This window comes from Ictalurus furcatus, chromosome 6 (genome assembly GCF_023375685.1).
Source record: "Ictalurus furcatus strain D&B chromosome 6, Billie_1.0, whole genome shotgun sequence".
Taxonomy (NCBI): Eukaryota; Metazoa; Chordata; class Actinopteri; order Siluriformes; family Ictaluridae; genus Ictalurus; species Ictalurus furcatus.
The window spans coordinates 33,677,978-33,693,172 of record NC_071260.1 but is presented as its reverse complement, the minus strand read 5'-3'; the positions used below and the strand labels follow the sequence as shown (position 1 = coordinate 33,693,172).

Sequence of the window (15,195 nt, the reverse complement as noted above, 5' to 3'; positions counted from 1 at the left end):
ATCAGCTTCTTTTCCGTATAGATTACAGTAAGGCATTCTTACGGCAGCCATATTGGCTGGTTGCCTAGCAACAACATTCTTTTCACTTTGCTAGTGACATCATATCTGAATTAAAGCACGTTTATTAGCTTTGGTGAAGCTGGTCTTTGTAGTGCTTTGAGTTCCTCCAGGTGTATTTAGGAGCTCAGCAGAACCACGCGGCGGTATAATATTATCTAACGTGATCCACTTTCCTGCTCAGACGCTGCTTTTAAGTTCCTGAACCCCAAAGGCATGCCCAAATTCTTCCGTCTGAACAGCCACAACGCCATCCTGGAGTTCCTTCTCGAGGTATCTGCTCCAGGCGCTCATGCTCTTCATGTGTTTATTTATATCAGTTTATGTGGTGGGTTCTGAGTGAGGGTTTTTGTGTGTACACACACACACTCATTAGGGAACTCCAGAGATCAAGGAGCACTACATTGACTCGAAGAAGGACGTGGACCGGCACCTGAAGTCCTGCTGTGAGCAGTTTATTCAGCAGCAGACCCACACGTTCGTGGGAAACTTGGAGGAGTTTCTCACTAAGGTTGGTTTGGAAGGCGTCTCTCACACACACACACACACACACACACACACACACACACACAATAAATCATAAGGAAGATGAGGTATGTGCGTGATGGTCGTATGCATCACTGGTGTACATCTCTGTGCATGTTCAGGTGTCTGCGTTGAAGGCGATGGTGGTTGGAGGAGGGCCGAATTACCAGCTCTCCCAGCAGCCCTGGGCTCAGCCTGGTGAGTTTCGGTCTATTTGTCTGTCCGAGTGAGCTGTGGATCTCTCGTTTGTCTGTGGTAATCTATTCTGTGTGTGTGGGAATGTGTAGCAAAGATCAATGACCTGGTGATGTCCACGTATCGGGTGATGAAGACCAAACTGCCGCTGACGTTACAGAGCTTGACGTTGTACCTGGCGAACAAAGACACGGAGTTCATCCTGTTCAAACCCGTCAGGGTGAGTCGCACGTGTTCACTTCATGTCCTCAAACACCACTACGCACGTGCATTTGGCATCAATACGCCTCTTTCTAGATCATGTACCTGAGTGTATGGTATGTATGAGACATATAATGGGCACAGGACATACTCGTTTCTGATTGGCTGGGAGATCCAAGTTATTTATGCGAATCGCTGCTCCTCGGACTGTAAACATGTCTGAGTGTGAATCAGTGTTTCGCCTGTTTTCACCTTACACCACCGCGCTGCTGACCCGTGATCCTGTCTGCTGCAGAATAACATCCAGCAGATGTTCATGAAGCTCCACACACTGCTGCAGGAGGAGTACAGCGGAGAGGACCTGCAGATCATCGCCTGTCCCTCTATGGAACAGGTGTGTGTGTGTGTGTGTGTGTGTGTGTGTGTGTGTGTGTGCGCGTGTGTGTGTGTGTGTGTGTGTGATTAAGTCTCTCCAGTCACACAGAACAACTTCTCCTGCCTGCGCTACTCTATATAATATACATCTGTACAAACTGATCCTGGATCAGCCTTCATCAAACCCCTGCTAAGGAAAACACCCTATGACTACTGATGATGTCAGACAGATGGAGAGACAGACACAGATAGAGAGTCAGTTGGAGAGACAAACAAAAAGAGACACAGATAGATGGGGGGAGAGAGACAGACAGATGGACAAAGACACAGTCTCAACAGATAAAGAGAGATACAGACAGGTATAGAGAGAAAGAAACAGTCAGATGGAGATACAAATGTGGATAGACAGATGGAGAGAGAGACAGGTGGGGAGGGAGACAGACAGACAGACATAGAGAGAGAGACAGATGGGAGACAGATGGCGAGAGAGACAGATGGGGGAGAGAGACAGACAGATGGGGGAGACTGACAGATGTAGAGAGAGAGAGACAGACAGATGGGGAGAGAGAGAGAGACAGATGGAGACAGAAAGATGGGGGAGACACAGACATGGAGAGAGAGAGATACAGACAGACAGATGGAGAGGCAGACAGACAGATGGAGAGACAGACAGACAGATGGAGAGACAGACAGACAGATGAGACCGACAGATGGGGAGAGAGGGAGAGGCGGATGGTGACAGACAGATGGAGAGACACAGACATGGAGAGCGAGAGATGGAAACAGAGAGAGAGAGAGACAGACAGATGGAGAGAGATGGAGACAGACAGATGGAGAGAGACAGACAGATGGAGAGAGATGGAGAGAGATGGAGACAGACAGATGGAGAGAGAGAGAGAGACAGACAGATGAGGAGCGACAGACAGACAGACAGATGGACAGAGAGACAGACCGAGAGAGAGACGGATGTTTATGAATAACAGCTGTATAAAGTGTTAAGTGTTTTGTATTTTCTGCTTGATTGCAGATCAATCTGTTGCTGTCGGTGAGTAAATAGACGAGAAGCTCGATGGACATCATGATGAAGATGAAATCGAGTTCTTCACCCAACACAAGATAAACGTGGGAAGATAAACATGTTACACGCAACGTTTCTTATTTTTACACCAAAACATTTCTATATAAAGACGAGTCCAGGGCAGCGAGCGTCTGTAACGCACCGCCAGCAGAAACGGCTGCAGGGTTACACAGAGTTTCCTAAGGAACCGGACGTTACCAACACAAGTCCTTCCTGAGCACCACCTCCTCCTGTTTCCATGGAAACTGTGTGTGACCATGCTGTCGTTTTTCCTCCGCGTTTCTAAACGTGTTCCGTGAGGAACGCAGCTGCAGAATACATTTTGGGAGGTCAGTTTTTTATTAGTGTGTTATAGTTTTTATAATATATTCTGATGAATGTAAATGTACAGATAAAATCTCACACTGTTCTGATGTTCAGATGATTTTTGTTCTCCACACGACGTCCTGTCTGAGGAGCAAAACCGAATAAAAATGGAGAAGGTGATGAACGTCTTTCTCGATTAAAGACTCATGATCCTGTGTTCGTGTTGTGAGGTGTTGTGTTCGTCGGGCTCCGTCTGCTTTTACAACACTTTAATCCCATTCACGTTTAAATCACTGTCTGTTTCTCTGTCTGTCTGTCTCTTTCTTTCTCTCAGTCTGTCTCTCTCTCTGTCTCTCTGTCTGTCTGTCTGTCTCTCTCTGTCTGTCCCTCTCTCTCTGTCTCACTGTCTGTCTGTCTCTCTCTCTCTCTCTCACTGTCTGTCTCTCTGTCTGTCTCTCTGTCTGTCTCTCTCTCTCTCTCTCACTGTCTGTCTCTCTCTCTCTCTCTCTCACTGTCTGTCTCTCTCTCTGTCTGTCTCTCTCTCTCTCTCTCTCTCACTGTCTGTCTGTCTCTCTCTCTCTGTCTCACTGTCTGTCTGTCTCTCTCTGTCTGTCCCTCTCTCTCTGTCTCACTGTCTGTCTGTCTCTCTCTCTCTCTGTCTCACTGTCTGTCTGTCTCTCTCTGTCTGTCCCTCTCTCTCTGTCTCACTGTCTGTCTGTCTCTCTCTCTCTCTCTGTCTCACTGTCTGTCTGTCTCTCTCTCACTGTCTGTTTCTTTCTTTCTCTCAGTCTGTCTCTCTCTCTCTCTGTCTCACTGTCTGTCTGTCTCTCTCTCTTTCTCTCTCTCACTGTCTGTCTTTCTCTCTCTCTCACTATCTGTCTCTCTCAAATTGTCTCACTGTCTGTCTCTCTCTCTCCTTCTCTCTCTCTCTGTCTCACTCTCTGTCTTTCTCTCGGTCTCACTGTCTGCCTCACTCTCTCACTGTCTGACTGTCTGTCTGTGTCTCTCTCTCTCTGTCTCTCTCTCTCTCTCTGTCTCACTGTCTGTCCATCACAGTGATGTATCACTGGTGACCTCATTGTTTATTTAACTGTAGAGATTTTCTAACATTACTCTTGCTAGCTAGAATACTGCTAACTTTTAGCTCAGTGAAAACATGGCTAGTGTTACCCTGTGTAGCTCTGTAGCATTGCATTTGATAACTAGCTAGTGTTAGCTAAACAAAAACATCACTGGTGTCATCCTTGTTTATCTAAATGGAAAGATAGCTAGCCTTACTCTTGCAAGCAGAAATACTGTTAACTAAATAGAAATACTAGTTTTACCTCAGGGAAAACAGGGCTAGTTTTACCCTATCTAGCTAGCTAATGTTACCTATACTGCCGGGTTAGTGCTACCTTTGATAACTAGCAAATGTTAGCTCAATGAAAATCATTGATGTTCAGTATGAATTTCTAAATAAAGACATGGTTAGCATTACTCTTGCTGGCTAAATTATTGCCAACTAAATGGAAATACTGCTGGTGTTTCCTCTGCTAGCTAGTTTTACTCAGTGAAAACATGGCTAGTGTTACCCCGTGTAGCTGGCTAATGTTACCTAAATGACAACATTAGCATTAGCATTGAAACAAAAACATTGCCCGTGTCAGAAATGGCAGAAGCAAGTGGAAATACTGCTAACTGAATAGAAATACTAGTTTTACCTCAGGGAAAACATGGCTAGTGTTACCCTATCTAGCTAGCTAGTCTTACTTTTCATAACCAATGTTAGCTAAATTTCAATATCCCTGGTGTTGCCCATGTGTATCTAAATGGAAAGATGGCTAATATTACTTTTGCTATCTAATAAGAAATATTCTGGTGTTTACTCTTCTCATTTCTTTTACTTCAGTGAAAACATGACCATATGTAGCTAGCAATACCTTTGATAACTAGCGAATGTTAGCTGAATGGAAATATCATTGATGTTACCTAAGCATATCTAAATAAAGACATGGCTAGCATTACTCTTGCTGGCTAAATTATTGCTAACTAAATGGAGATACTGCGGGTGTTTCCTCTGCTAGTTAGATTTACCTCAGTGAAAACATGGCTAGTGTTACCATATAGGCTACAGCTAGCTAACGCTACCTAAATGACAGCATAGTCAACGTTACCTTTGATAACTAGATAATATTAGCTCAATGCAACCCTGGCTAGCTAGTATTATCTAAACGGCAACATGGTTAGCATTTATTTTGCTTCTAATATACAGTTATTCATGTATGATTGATTTATGCGCATAGTTTAGTGAATTGTATAATTTTATTCACCCTGAAACACATTAAAATGATAATGATTTATCCTGATTTATGTAATTATTAGTTAATATTTGTGTGTGTGTGTGTGTATACATATATCACCTTCCGTCTCCCTGGAGGAAATTCTCATAAGGTAGATAACATTAAATGATAATAACTGAGTGCTGTCGTGTGAATTATACACATGTTTTAATTACAGTGTGTGATACAGTACATGATTTTCCTCTTAGCTCTTGTTGTACATGTATAAAACATGATGCATGCACGCTTCTGGACTGTTCTTTCCCCTCACCGCGGTCTGGTTCTGCTCGTTCTAATCGGAAGAAATTTGGATTAGAGCAGCAAGCTGGCGGTCATGTGTGAGTCATCATCACTTTATATAACACTGATCTGCTCTCATACTCTTCCTGTCTTTCCGTCTTTAGCTAGTTCTCTCAATCTGTCAAGGATTTGAGTCCAGAAATGCGAAACCTAGTGAAGGGAAAACAGAGAGAAATAGCGAGAGGGTGACTGTAAATGAGGACAACATGAACCAATCAGCAGGATTTTCCCCGTGCTGCACTTGAAGCACATTTTCATCACCAAATATGGATGAATGAACGTTGGATTTGTAGACTTTGTGTGAAGCAGAGACGAGTCAGTATTGTATTATTGTAATGGAAAAGCGTTTTTGTCAGGGAGCTGTGCTTAAATTACAATTTAAAAGGTTGTTATAGGTCTTCCTTGGCTTTAGTCATTCCCTCGGATGAGCAGCTCACACTGGCATACGGGGAAGAGGCGGCTGTCGTGTGGAGGAATGTGTATGACGTGATTAGCCGCTGGCGTACACCAGGCAGCTGTCCCCTCTGGTTTGGAGGAGGATGAAGCCCAACAGTACATACAGTTAATTATGCTCTTCCTCCAACGGAGACAGCTTTAAGGGCTTTGCTTTTGCCACCAATACAAAATCCAAGAGAGAGAACAACTGCACAGAATCCTAAACCATCGTAATAACTGGATCTTCTTTACACAGTTTTACACTGCCGTGATATCCAGTGACGTTTACTCCGGTTATATTATAGGACATTACCAGACCTGCCAATCATTACGCGTTTTACATAGACACTCCACAGTTTAACATCAGAGTACGTTAGTATGAGTGATCATTCAAAAAAGCTACTAAAAGAACAGTCTTTTCCTCTACAATAAAACTGGAGATAAATCAATCCACATATTAATCTGTAGGGCCAGGGTCATCAAATGGAGATCTGGATTTGGACCATGCTAAATATTTCAGACCCTGTCCAGGGTGTACCCCACCTTGTGCCTGAGGCTCCCTGGGATAGGCTCCAGGTTCCCTGTGACCCTGAAAAGGATAAGCGGTATAGAAGATGGATGGATAATATTTCAGTAGACCAAACCAAGCAGAGCCAATAAACTGATGCACACTATTTATTTATTTTTTCTCGCTTTGTCTTTTTTCTCTTTCCTTTCTTCATTTAATCCCTCCTTCACTGTCATGTCTGTAGTTTCCATCAAGAAATGCACCTTTTCACGAACTCCTCGTGTTGTTTTGATTTGTCTACGCTGCCACGTGCTTTTGTTTCTGTTCTAGTCCGTCTCCACCCCTGTGATCCTGTGATCGAGTGATTAGCCTGATGTGTTCACCTGTTCCATGTCTTTTCCCAGACCATGATTAGTTTAGTTATTTCTGCTCTGTTGTTTCGGTTCCTCCTCTCGAAGTCTTGTCATGCATTTGTTACTGTAAGACCTAGACTTGTTTTCAAGGCCTAGATTCTCATGATGTTGACAGTTCTGGATGTGCGTATGGTTACCTTGCCCACCTGTGTTTGGCTATGATTTTTGGATTTCGAACAGCATGTTACACAGAGATGTACTATAGCTGCAAAACATTTCATTGATTTCGGAGATGAGGATTAATGCCACATATCCTATATCCTAGCAGTATTTATTATAATAACCTTTCTAGCAATGCTACCTGCTCTGAAGTGTTTTGATGCCCAGAATTTTGTTGATTTTGAGAGCAGTCACTGTGTAGCTCCTGTACTTGGCAAAACTCTTAAGCATCTCAGAAAAGTGTAAAATTATTCCATTAAAGATGTTTAAATGATTGTATATCTCTACCATAAACCACGCGCAGTCCACTGTATGACATCTTACTGTTCAGAGCTCTGTGTTTAGCCACGATGCTGACTGTGACCTATTTCTTACCTGACGGTGTCAGATCTCATATCTCCAGCCAGCGCCACTTGACTCACAACGATGGTCTTCAAGAAGAGCAGTCGACTCGGGCGTAGTGGCTTGTTCCAGAGATTACCCTTTAAGCTGAAAGCCTTCATGAACTATTAAGAAAAAGATGGCTCAAGTGTGATGCCGTAGTCCTAGGCTCTCTAGTTTTTGAGCAGTTGAAAACCTGTTACTCATCTTTACCAGCTCCAGAGTTTACCAGCGTGGATTACCTGAAAACTCCAACACCATCATGTATACTTGATTTCACAGCCCCAAAAAATCATTATGGATTCATTTACATTTTAAATCGATATTAAAACCCAAATATATAAACCTAATGCTAGTCTTACCACAACAGCTGTTTTAAGGATTTATTCTGATAATCATTGGGATATTGGATCTCTTCCCACACCCAGTAGAGCTAAACTGATAGAAACCAACACAAACCTGTTCAGAGTATGCTATAGTATACTCAAAAAAAAAAAAGAGTTCAGTCACTACATAATGCATAATGCCAGCATTAAATACATTTCAAATTCACAAATCAGCAAAAATTGTGTAGGTCTATTGAATAAAGAAGGATTTTTTTCTTTTTAGTCATCTCTGACCGAGATCCAGGGGAGTCAAATTGGCTGTGCCCTCTGGGAGGGTCTCTCTCTCTCCCCCCTCGCTCGCTCTCTCTCTCTCTCTCTCTCTCTCTCCCCTCTCTCTTTCTCTCCCCTCTCTCTCTCTCTCTCTCCCCTCTCTCTCTCTCTCTCTCTCTCCCCTCTCTCTTTCTCTCCCCTCTCTCGCTCTCTCTCTCTCCCCTCTTTCTCTCTCTCTCCCCTCTTTCTCTCTCTCTTTCTCTCCCCTCGCTCTCTCTCTCTCTCTCTCTCTCTCTCCCCTCACTCTCTCTCTCCCCTCTCTCTTTCTCTCCCCTCTCTCTCTCTCTCTCTCTCTCTCTCCCCTCTCTCTTTCTCTCCCCTCTCTCTCTCTCCCCTCTTTCTCTCTCTCTCTTTCTCTCCCCTCACTCTCTCTCTCTCCCCTCTCTCTCTCTCCCCTCTTTCTCTCTCTCTCTTTCTCTCCCCTCTATCTCTCTCTCTCTCTCCCCTCGCTCTCTCTCCCCTCTCTCTCCCCCCTCTCTCTCTCTCCCCCCTCGCTCTCTCTCTCCCCTCTCTCTCTCTCTCTCTCTCCCCCCCCTCTCTCCCCCCTCTCCCCTCTCTCTCTCTCCCCCCCTCTCTCTCCCCCCTCTCTCCTCTCTCTTTCTCTCCCCTCTCTCTCTTTCTCTCCCCTCTCTCTCTCTCTCTCTCTCCCCTCTCTCTCTCTCCCCTCTCTCTCTCTCTCTCTCTCTCTCTCTCTCTCTCTCTCTCTCTCTCTCTCTTTCTCTCCCCTCGCTCTCTCTCTCTCTCTCTCTCTCTCCCCTCTCTCTCACCCTCATGTCCAGGAATGACCGCTGCACATCCACCTCACATAAACCCTTCTAAGAATCATAAAATTCTGCTTAAATATGCAAGAATAAGACTGAGACTGGAACCCTTCTCGTTATAAACTGACCCTAAAGGTGGAACTGTGAGTAATCTTGAGCATTACATTTGGACTTAAGTTCTAAGGAACATGAATGTGCAAAATGTTTATATACAGTATGTACATGTAATGTGCTCTAGAGATCAGTTTGTATAACCAAAATTTTTGTGAGCTATGACACAAAGATGGCCGTCATGGTTAAACCAATTTAAAAAACAGCTGGTGGTTTAGCAATGCCAAGACATAGAGGTAATCGCTCAAAACGTGAAAATTTTAAAATGGTCCAGCAAGTAACTTTATAGTTATTGGACCGCGTGAGATTGGCTGACCCTTCCCTGACGGCCTCGTTCAGCAGGATAACGCTCCCTGCCACGCTGCAGAACCTGTTCAGGAACAGTTTGAGGAACATGGCAATAAGTTTGAGGAGTTTGAGGAACATGGCAATAAGTTTGACTCGGCCTCCAAATTCCCCAGATCTCAATCTGATCGGGTGTTGGTGGGATGTTCTGGACAAACAAGTCCGATCCATGGAGGCCAGATACTACAGCACACCTTCAGAGGTCTTGTGGAGTCCATGCCTCAATGGATCAGGCAGGTGGTTTTAATGTTATGGCTGATCAGTGTGAATGTATATATCTTCCAGAGCTCAGCACTGCCATTTAAAGTCTCACTGATGAGTGTGTGTGTGTGTGTGTGTGTGTGTGTGTGTGTGTGTGTGTCTGTAAGGACTGAAATGTGGTGTCCTACATACACCAGGGTGTCATGAATTAAAGATTACATTCAGGATAAATAGGGTGTGTGTGTGTGTGTGTGTGTGCGCGTTTGCAAAAAAAAACACCTACAAGAAACAAGGAACAGTGCACCTTCTATTTGTATCTGTATTTGTTCCTGAAGCCATTTAGGAGGCGTGGCCTCTGTATCTGCTAGTCTCAGTGAAGGAGGCGTGGCCTCTGTATCTGCTAGTCTCAGTGAAGGAGGCGTGGCCTCTGTATCTGCCAGTCTCAGTGAAGGAGGCGTGGCCTCTGTATCTGTCAGTCTCAGTGAAGGAGGCGTGGCCTCTGTATCTGTCAGTCTCAGTGAAGGAGGTGTGGCCTCTGTATCTGTCAGTCTCAGTGAAGGAGGCGTGGCCTCTGTATCTGTCAGTCTCAGTGAAGGAGGTGTGGTCTCTGTATCTGCCAGTCTCAGTGAAGGAGGTGTGGCCTCTGTATCTGCCAGTCTCAGTGAAGGAGGCGTGGCCTCTGTATCTGCCAGTCTCAGTGAAGGAGGTGTGGCCTCTGTATCTGCCAGTCTCAGTGAAGGAGGTGTGGTCTCTGTATCTGCCAGTCTCAGTGAAGGAGGCGTGGCCTCTGTATCTGCCAGTCTCAGTGAAGGAGGCGTGGCCTCTATCTGCCAGTCTCAGTGAAGGAGGTGTGGCCTCTGTATCTGCCAGTCTCAGTGAAGGAGGTGTGGCCTCTATCTGCCAGTCTCAGTGAAGGAGTGCTTCACCACCATGAAGCATGAAGCATAAATTTATTTTAGGTATAAAATAAAATGTATTATACTCTTATTAGTTTATTTTACAGCACAACTATTATTCATCTTATACATAACAGTTAACATCATAAGTGCATTTTTATATTATTAAGAGGTGAAGATTCCTTCTCACTCGTCCTTGTTGCTTTGGTTTTGTCCTTATTTACCGGAAGGAGTTTTACCCACGCTGAAATGTAACACATGCAACTGTGTGATGTAAATGAAGACTATTGTTTTTTTCCTCAGTGAAAGGATTTAGCTGCCAATCAGGATAAGAGAAGGGGTGATAAAAGAGAGGAGAGCCAATCAGAGACAGGCTAAACTGGCAAAGAGAAAGAAGGAGAGAAAGAGAGAGAGAGAGAGTGTGAAGAGGGGAGGTAGAGGGAAGACGGAGAGAGAGAGAGACACTGCAGCTCATGTCCTCTCCTCTTGTAAATCAGCCTTGTTACATAAACATACATCACTGAGAAATATTTAGACTGGTTAACTAGGGGAGGAGAAAAGGAACGAGAGAAGTGGGAGGATTAAGAGAGAAAAGCGAGAGAGAAGAGAGAAAGGGAGGAAAGAGAGGCGAGAGAAGAAGGAGACAGACGAAGGATGGAGATGTTACTGAATTCGTCATCTTCAAAATAATGAATCAACAGTTATGAATTATTAACAAATGGTTTTGTGGATCTTTACATCAACGGTAAGTCGGTCCTTGTGTCATACGCGGAGAAAAAAAAAGAAAAATTTAAAATTAAAAAAGGAAGATTTGCATGTAGAAAATATTGCTCATACGCTTTAGGCTTGCAGTGATATTTACACGCGTGTCAGCACCAATATTTCTCATTTTCCCCATTTTATTTATTTATTTATTTTAACGCTATGATTCAGCGAGCAGCATTTCGCAGGAGCTAGGCATCAAATGCATCTTAAATTGGGAATTTTCAGTTCAGAGCGGGTTATAATGTTCGGTAATAGTTGAAAATGATGTACTGAATATATATCGAATGTCCTTGTAGATGTGTATCGAAACTTTAGATTTGTAAAGTCAGTACAAATGCTAAAAATGGAAAACTGAACACTGCAACTGGAAAAACGCAGCAAAAAAACGAAGCACTACTTGGTCTGGTTTGCGGTTTGTAGTAGTAAATGGTTGTGTGTATGCACAGGCTCTCTGAAATATTCAAATTTATACCACAGTGCTGTTTAATGCTTGAACCTGATTGGTCAGAAGGTGTCAGCTTTAAGTCATATCTAATATGTTATCATTTCTGTAGTAACAGTTTTCTGTAAAGAGATGTTTGTTTAACATTTATGGAAGGAGTCTCCAGTGTCAGAGGTAACGCTGTAATGTATATATTCCTTACATAATCAGAATATCAATATGCAATGGTAGCGTATTCAAAACATAAATATGGAATAGTTCTATCAAAATGTATTACTTTCTTCTCTCTCTCTCTGTCTCTCTCTTTCTTATCTTCTAGGTCATACGATACTGAAGTGATTGGCGTCATCCATGTTGATAAACATGAAAGTCTGCGTAACAGCGATATCATTTATCACCATCTCTATCTGTTTTACCGAGACGTTCGATATTTATGAGGAAGTTTGCGAAAGGTTGTGTGTTTGCGAAGAAAAAGATGGAGTTTCGACAACCAGCTGTGAAAGACGAGGAATTGTAAGTCTCTCTGAAGTCGGATTTCTGCGTTTCAACACACACCATCTGTTTCTCTCAGGAAATCTGCTGAAAAAACTTTCCTTTGATGATTTTTCACGTTATGAGGGACTCCGAATTTTGCACCTGGGTAGTAATGACATAGCCGAAATTGAGGCCGGGGCTTTTAACGGACTTAATGGACTAAAGCGCTTGCACTTAAACAACAACAAAATTGAGGTACTCAGGGACGATACTTTTATTGGCCTGGAACGACTGGAGTACCTCCAAGTCGACTATAATTACATCAGCCGCATTGAGCCGAACACACTCGGTGGGTTACATTGTTTAGATGTGCTGATTTTGAATGACAACTTGCTGTATTCCTTGCCCAAAAATGTTTTTCAGTCTGTTTCTTTGACCCACCTTGATCTTAGAGGGAACCAGCTTAAGGTTCTCCCTTATAATGGACTTCTTGAACATTTATCCAAAATTGTAGAAATACAACTTGAAGAGAATCCTTGGAACTGTACTTGTGAGCTTATTGGCCTCAAAGACTGGCTAGAAAGCATATCGTACAAGGCGTTAGCAGGAGACATAGTGTGTGAAACGCCATTCCGGCTTCATGGAAGGGACCTTGACGTGATCTCCAAGCAGGAACTCTGCCCAAGAAGAGCCGTAGCTGAATACGAAATGGGTGCTGAAGCATTTCACAAACCTGAGGCAATCGCATCCTCAAATATAGTACGCTCTACACAACCCACAAAGAGCAGCCGTCAATCAGGGAAGCTACGTACCAAACCAACAGCGAGGGCTTCGTCCAGCAAACCGCAAAATTATGGCCCAGTGGTGGCATACCAAACCAAATCCCCAGTCTCTCTTGAGTGTCCGACCGCATGCACCTGCAACCTCCAGATTTCAGATCTCGGCTTGAACGTGAACTGCCAAGAGAGGAAAATTGAGCGCATCTCGGATCTGAATCCCAAACCATATAATCCCAAAAAGATGTACCTCACAGGAAACTATATCACCTCGTTGCAAAGTTCAGACTTTCTGGACACTACCGGATTGGATCTGATCCACTTGGGCAATAATCGGATATCCATCATTCATAGCAAAGCATTTGTGGAGTTACAAAATTTACGAAGACTGTATTTGAATGGAAACTTAATTGAGCGTCTCACTAATTATATGTTCTCAGGCTTAGAAAACCTCCAGTTTCTCTACTTAGAATACAACGTGATCAGAGAAATAGAAACTGGTACCTTTGAGAACGTACCCAATCTTCAACTGCTATTCCTCAACAATAACCTTCTCAAAACATTGCCAACGGGAGTTTTCAGAGGTTCAAACCTGGCACGGTTGAATTTACGCAACAATCACCTACGAAACATGCCGGTCGATGGTGTTTTGGAAGATTTGACATCATTGGTGCAGATTGATCTGTTTGAGAACCCCTGGGACTGCTCTTGCTCAATTGTGGAAATGAAAAAATGGCTGGAAGAGCTCAGTTCTGGAACCGTGGTGAACGATGTGATTTGTGAATCTCCACCAAAATTCTCTGGAGAGGATTTACACCGTGTTCATTCATCTGATCTTTGTCCAGTTGATTTAAATGTTCAAACTTCCCTGCTTCCGCCATCAGAAGAATCCTTCCCAGGCAGTACTGTCACTTTAGAGACAACACTGGATTATAATTCGCTAGATCCCATGATGCCTCTCTCCGTGCTCATTCTCACGGTGCTCCTTATTTTCATTGTGACTGTATTCATTACCGCTGGCCTGTGCACGATGTTCAAGATAAAACGGCAGAAAAAGCACAAGAGCAGAAATACAGACACCCGTTCCTTTGATATTATTTACGTTGACAGACCAGGAGCGAAGGTCAGGACTTCAGCAGGTCACGTTTATGAATACGTCCCTCCTCTTCCAGCATCTAAGTGCACCATGGATGGTGTTCTGGAAGAAAGGTACACTGATTTTGATGAACAAAATGCTTTGTCATATACCTCGGATGAGGAATTGAGAAGCATCGTAAATGGTTCGGAGTTTAGTGCAAGCAACAGACCTTCTCCTTTACAAGAAGATAACCTTTTTTATCGAGAAATCCTGGCAAGAAGCCACCAAGGCTCCTGTAGATCCAGTTTACTGTGCAAACACAGTACGGCACAGTTTTCACCTGATTACAACGTCCCACAGCAGTATTTGCATCCAGATAGAATACAGCAGACGATGATGTACGTAAAGCCCAACAGGGGTGAATATTGGGAGTTAAATGCACAGCTTAATTTTGAGCCGGACTATCTGGAAGTTCACGAGAAAAGGACAACATTCACTCAGTTTTGAGTTCATACAGCTGTTCTTTGTCTTGGATTTTGGAAATGTCTAATTAATAGCAGGGCTGATATTGATAAAGCTTCTGAGAATAACTCCTAGAAGTCTACTTAAGACCAAAAATGTTAGTTAAAAGCTGGAAACATTTTTATAAACATTTTCAGAGCAAATGTTGTCAAGGAGTTAATCTTAAGAGTAAATCTTCATCATGAAGTATGACATTTGCACCACTGTAAATCTATCAACCAACACCACATTAACATAATACGAACCAATGGATGTGCACCAACCAGATGTATATGAAAATCACAATAACATCAGTTCTGAGTTCTATCTTATGTTTATTAAATAATAATAATAATAATAATAATAATAATAATAATAATAATAATAATAATAATTAGAAGAAGAGGAAGAAGAATATCCACAAATGGCGATCTGAGGGGCCCAATCACTCTGTCTTTTGTTTTTGTTTTTAAATAACACCCCCAGTGGCCAGTTCTTTCCAAGTTACACAGAATAATAAAGAGACTGTAGATGAACAAATTGCTTAAGATTCATGACAGTAGCTCAATGCTAATCTTGTGAATTATCTTCTGAAAACTGATTGGCTGGTGGTGGCTATTATTTTTTAAATAATCCAGTCATCATCATAAAACCATGTACAGATTGGCACAAAGATGCAGTCCTGAGAAACAGTTATCTCCACTTCACTCCGTCCCCCAGCGTTGACCATACCTCAAACTTTACACACGTCCTCAGAATCTTGTCCTGAAGATGCATTTCAACTTCTGTGCAAATACATGCAACCAGATTGAATAAAATTAAGTAAATATATGAAGATTCTTTCGATCATAATACTCACAGTTCACTAGATATTGGATAAAAAATAAAACACTTTGCAATAGTGCCACCACTGGGCTGGTTGGGCTCATCTCCAC

At 43.0% G+C, this 15,195-nt stretch overlaps 2 protein-coding genes across 2 annotated transcripts in view; both read left to right on the top strand.

Annotated features, from left to right (window-relative positions):
* Positions 1 to 2,952, top strand: part of cog3 (component of oligomeric golgi complex 3) — a 12,377-nt gene extending 9,425 nt beyond the window's left edge. The window contains exons 18-23 of the mRNA XM_053627781.1: positions 242 to 330; positions 434 to 568; positions 705 to 780; positions 870 to 997; positions 1,274 to 1,372; positions 2,381 to 2,952. Of these exons, the coding sequence (XP_053483756.1) occupies positions 242 to 330; positions 434 to 568; positions 705 to 780; positions 870 to 997; positions 1,274 to 1,372; positions 2,381 to 2,410 (557 nt within the window). The 3' untranslated portion in view covers positions 2,411 to 2,952. The remainder of the gene's footprint in view (positions 1 to 241; positions 331 to 433; positions 569 to 704; positions 781 to 869; positions 998 to 1,273; positions 1,373 to 2,380) is intronic.
* A 7,871-nt stretch (positions 2,953 to 10,823) lies between these two features.
* Positions 10,824 to 14,318, top strand: slitrk5b (SLIT and NTRK-like family, member 5b). Its single transcript, XM_053627780.1, has 2 exons — positions 10,824 to 10,969; positions 11,751 to 14,318. Exon 2 carries the CDS (start codon positions 11,783 to 11,785, stop codon positions 14,264 to 14,266), a length of 2,484 nt encoding a protein of 827 aa, XP_053483755.1. The 5' UTR covers positions 10,824 to 10,969; positions 11,751 to 11,782; the 3' UTR covers positions 14,267 to 14,318.
* Positions 14,319 to 15,195: the final 877 nt, after the last annotated feature.

Excerpts from the sequence above, each read along its gene's own strand:
- slitrk5b (XM_053627780.1), top strand. The coding sequence starts at position 11,783 with ATGTTGATAAACATGAAAGTCTGCGTAACAGCGATATCATTTATCACC.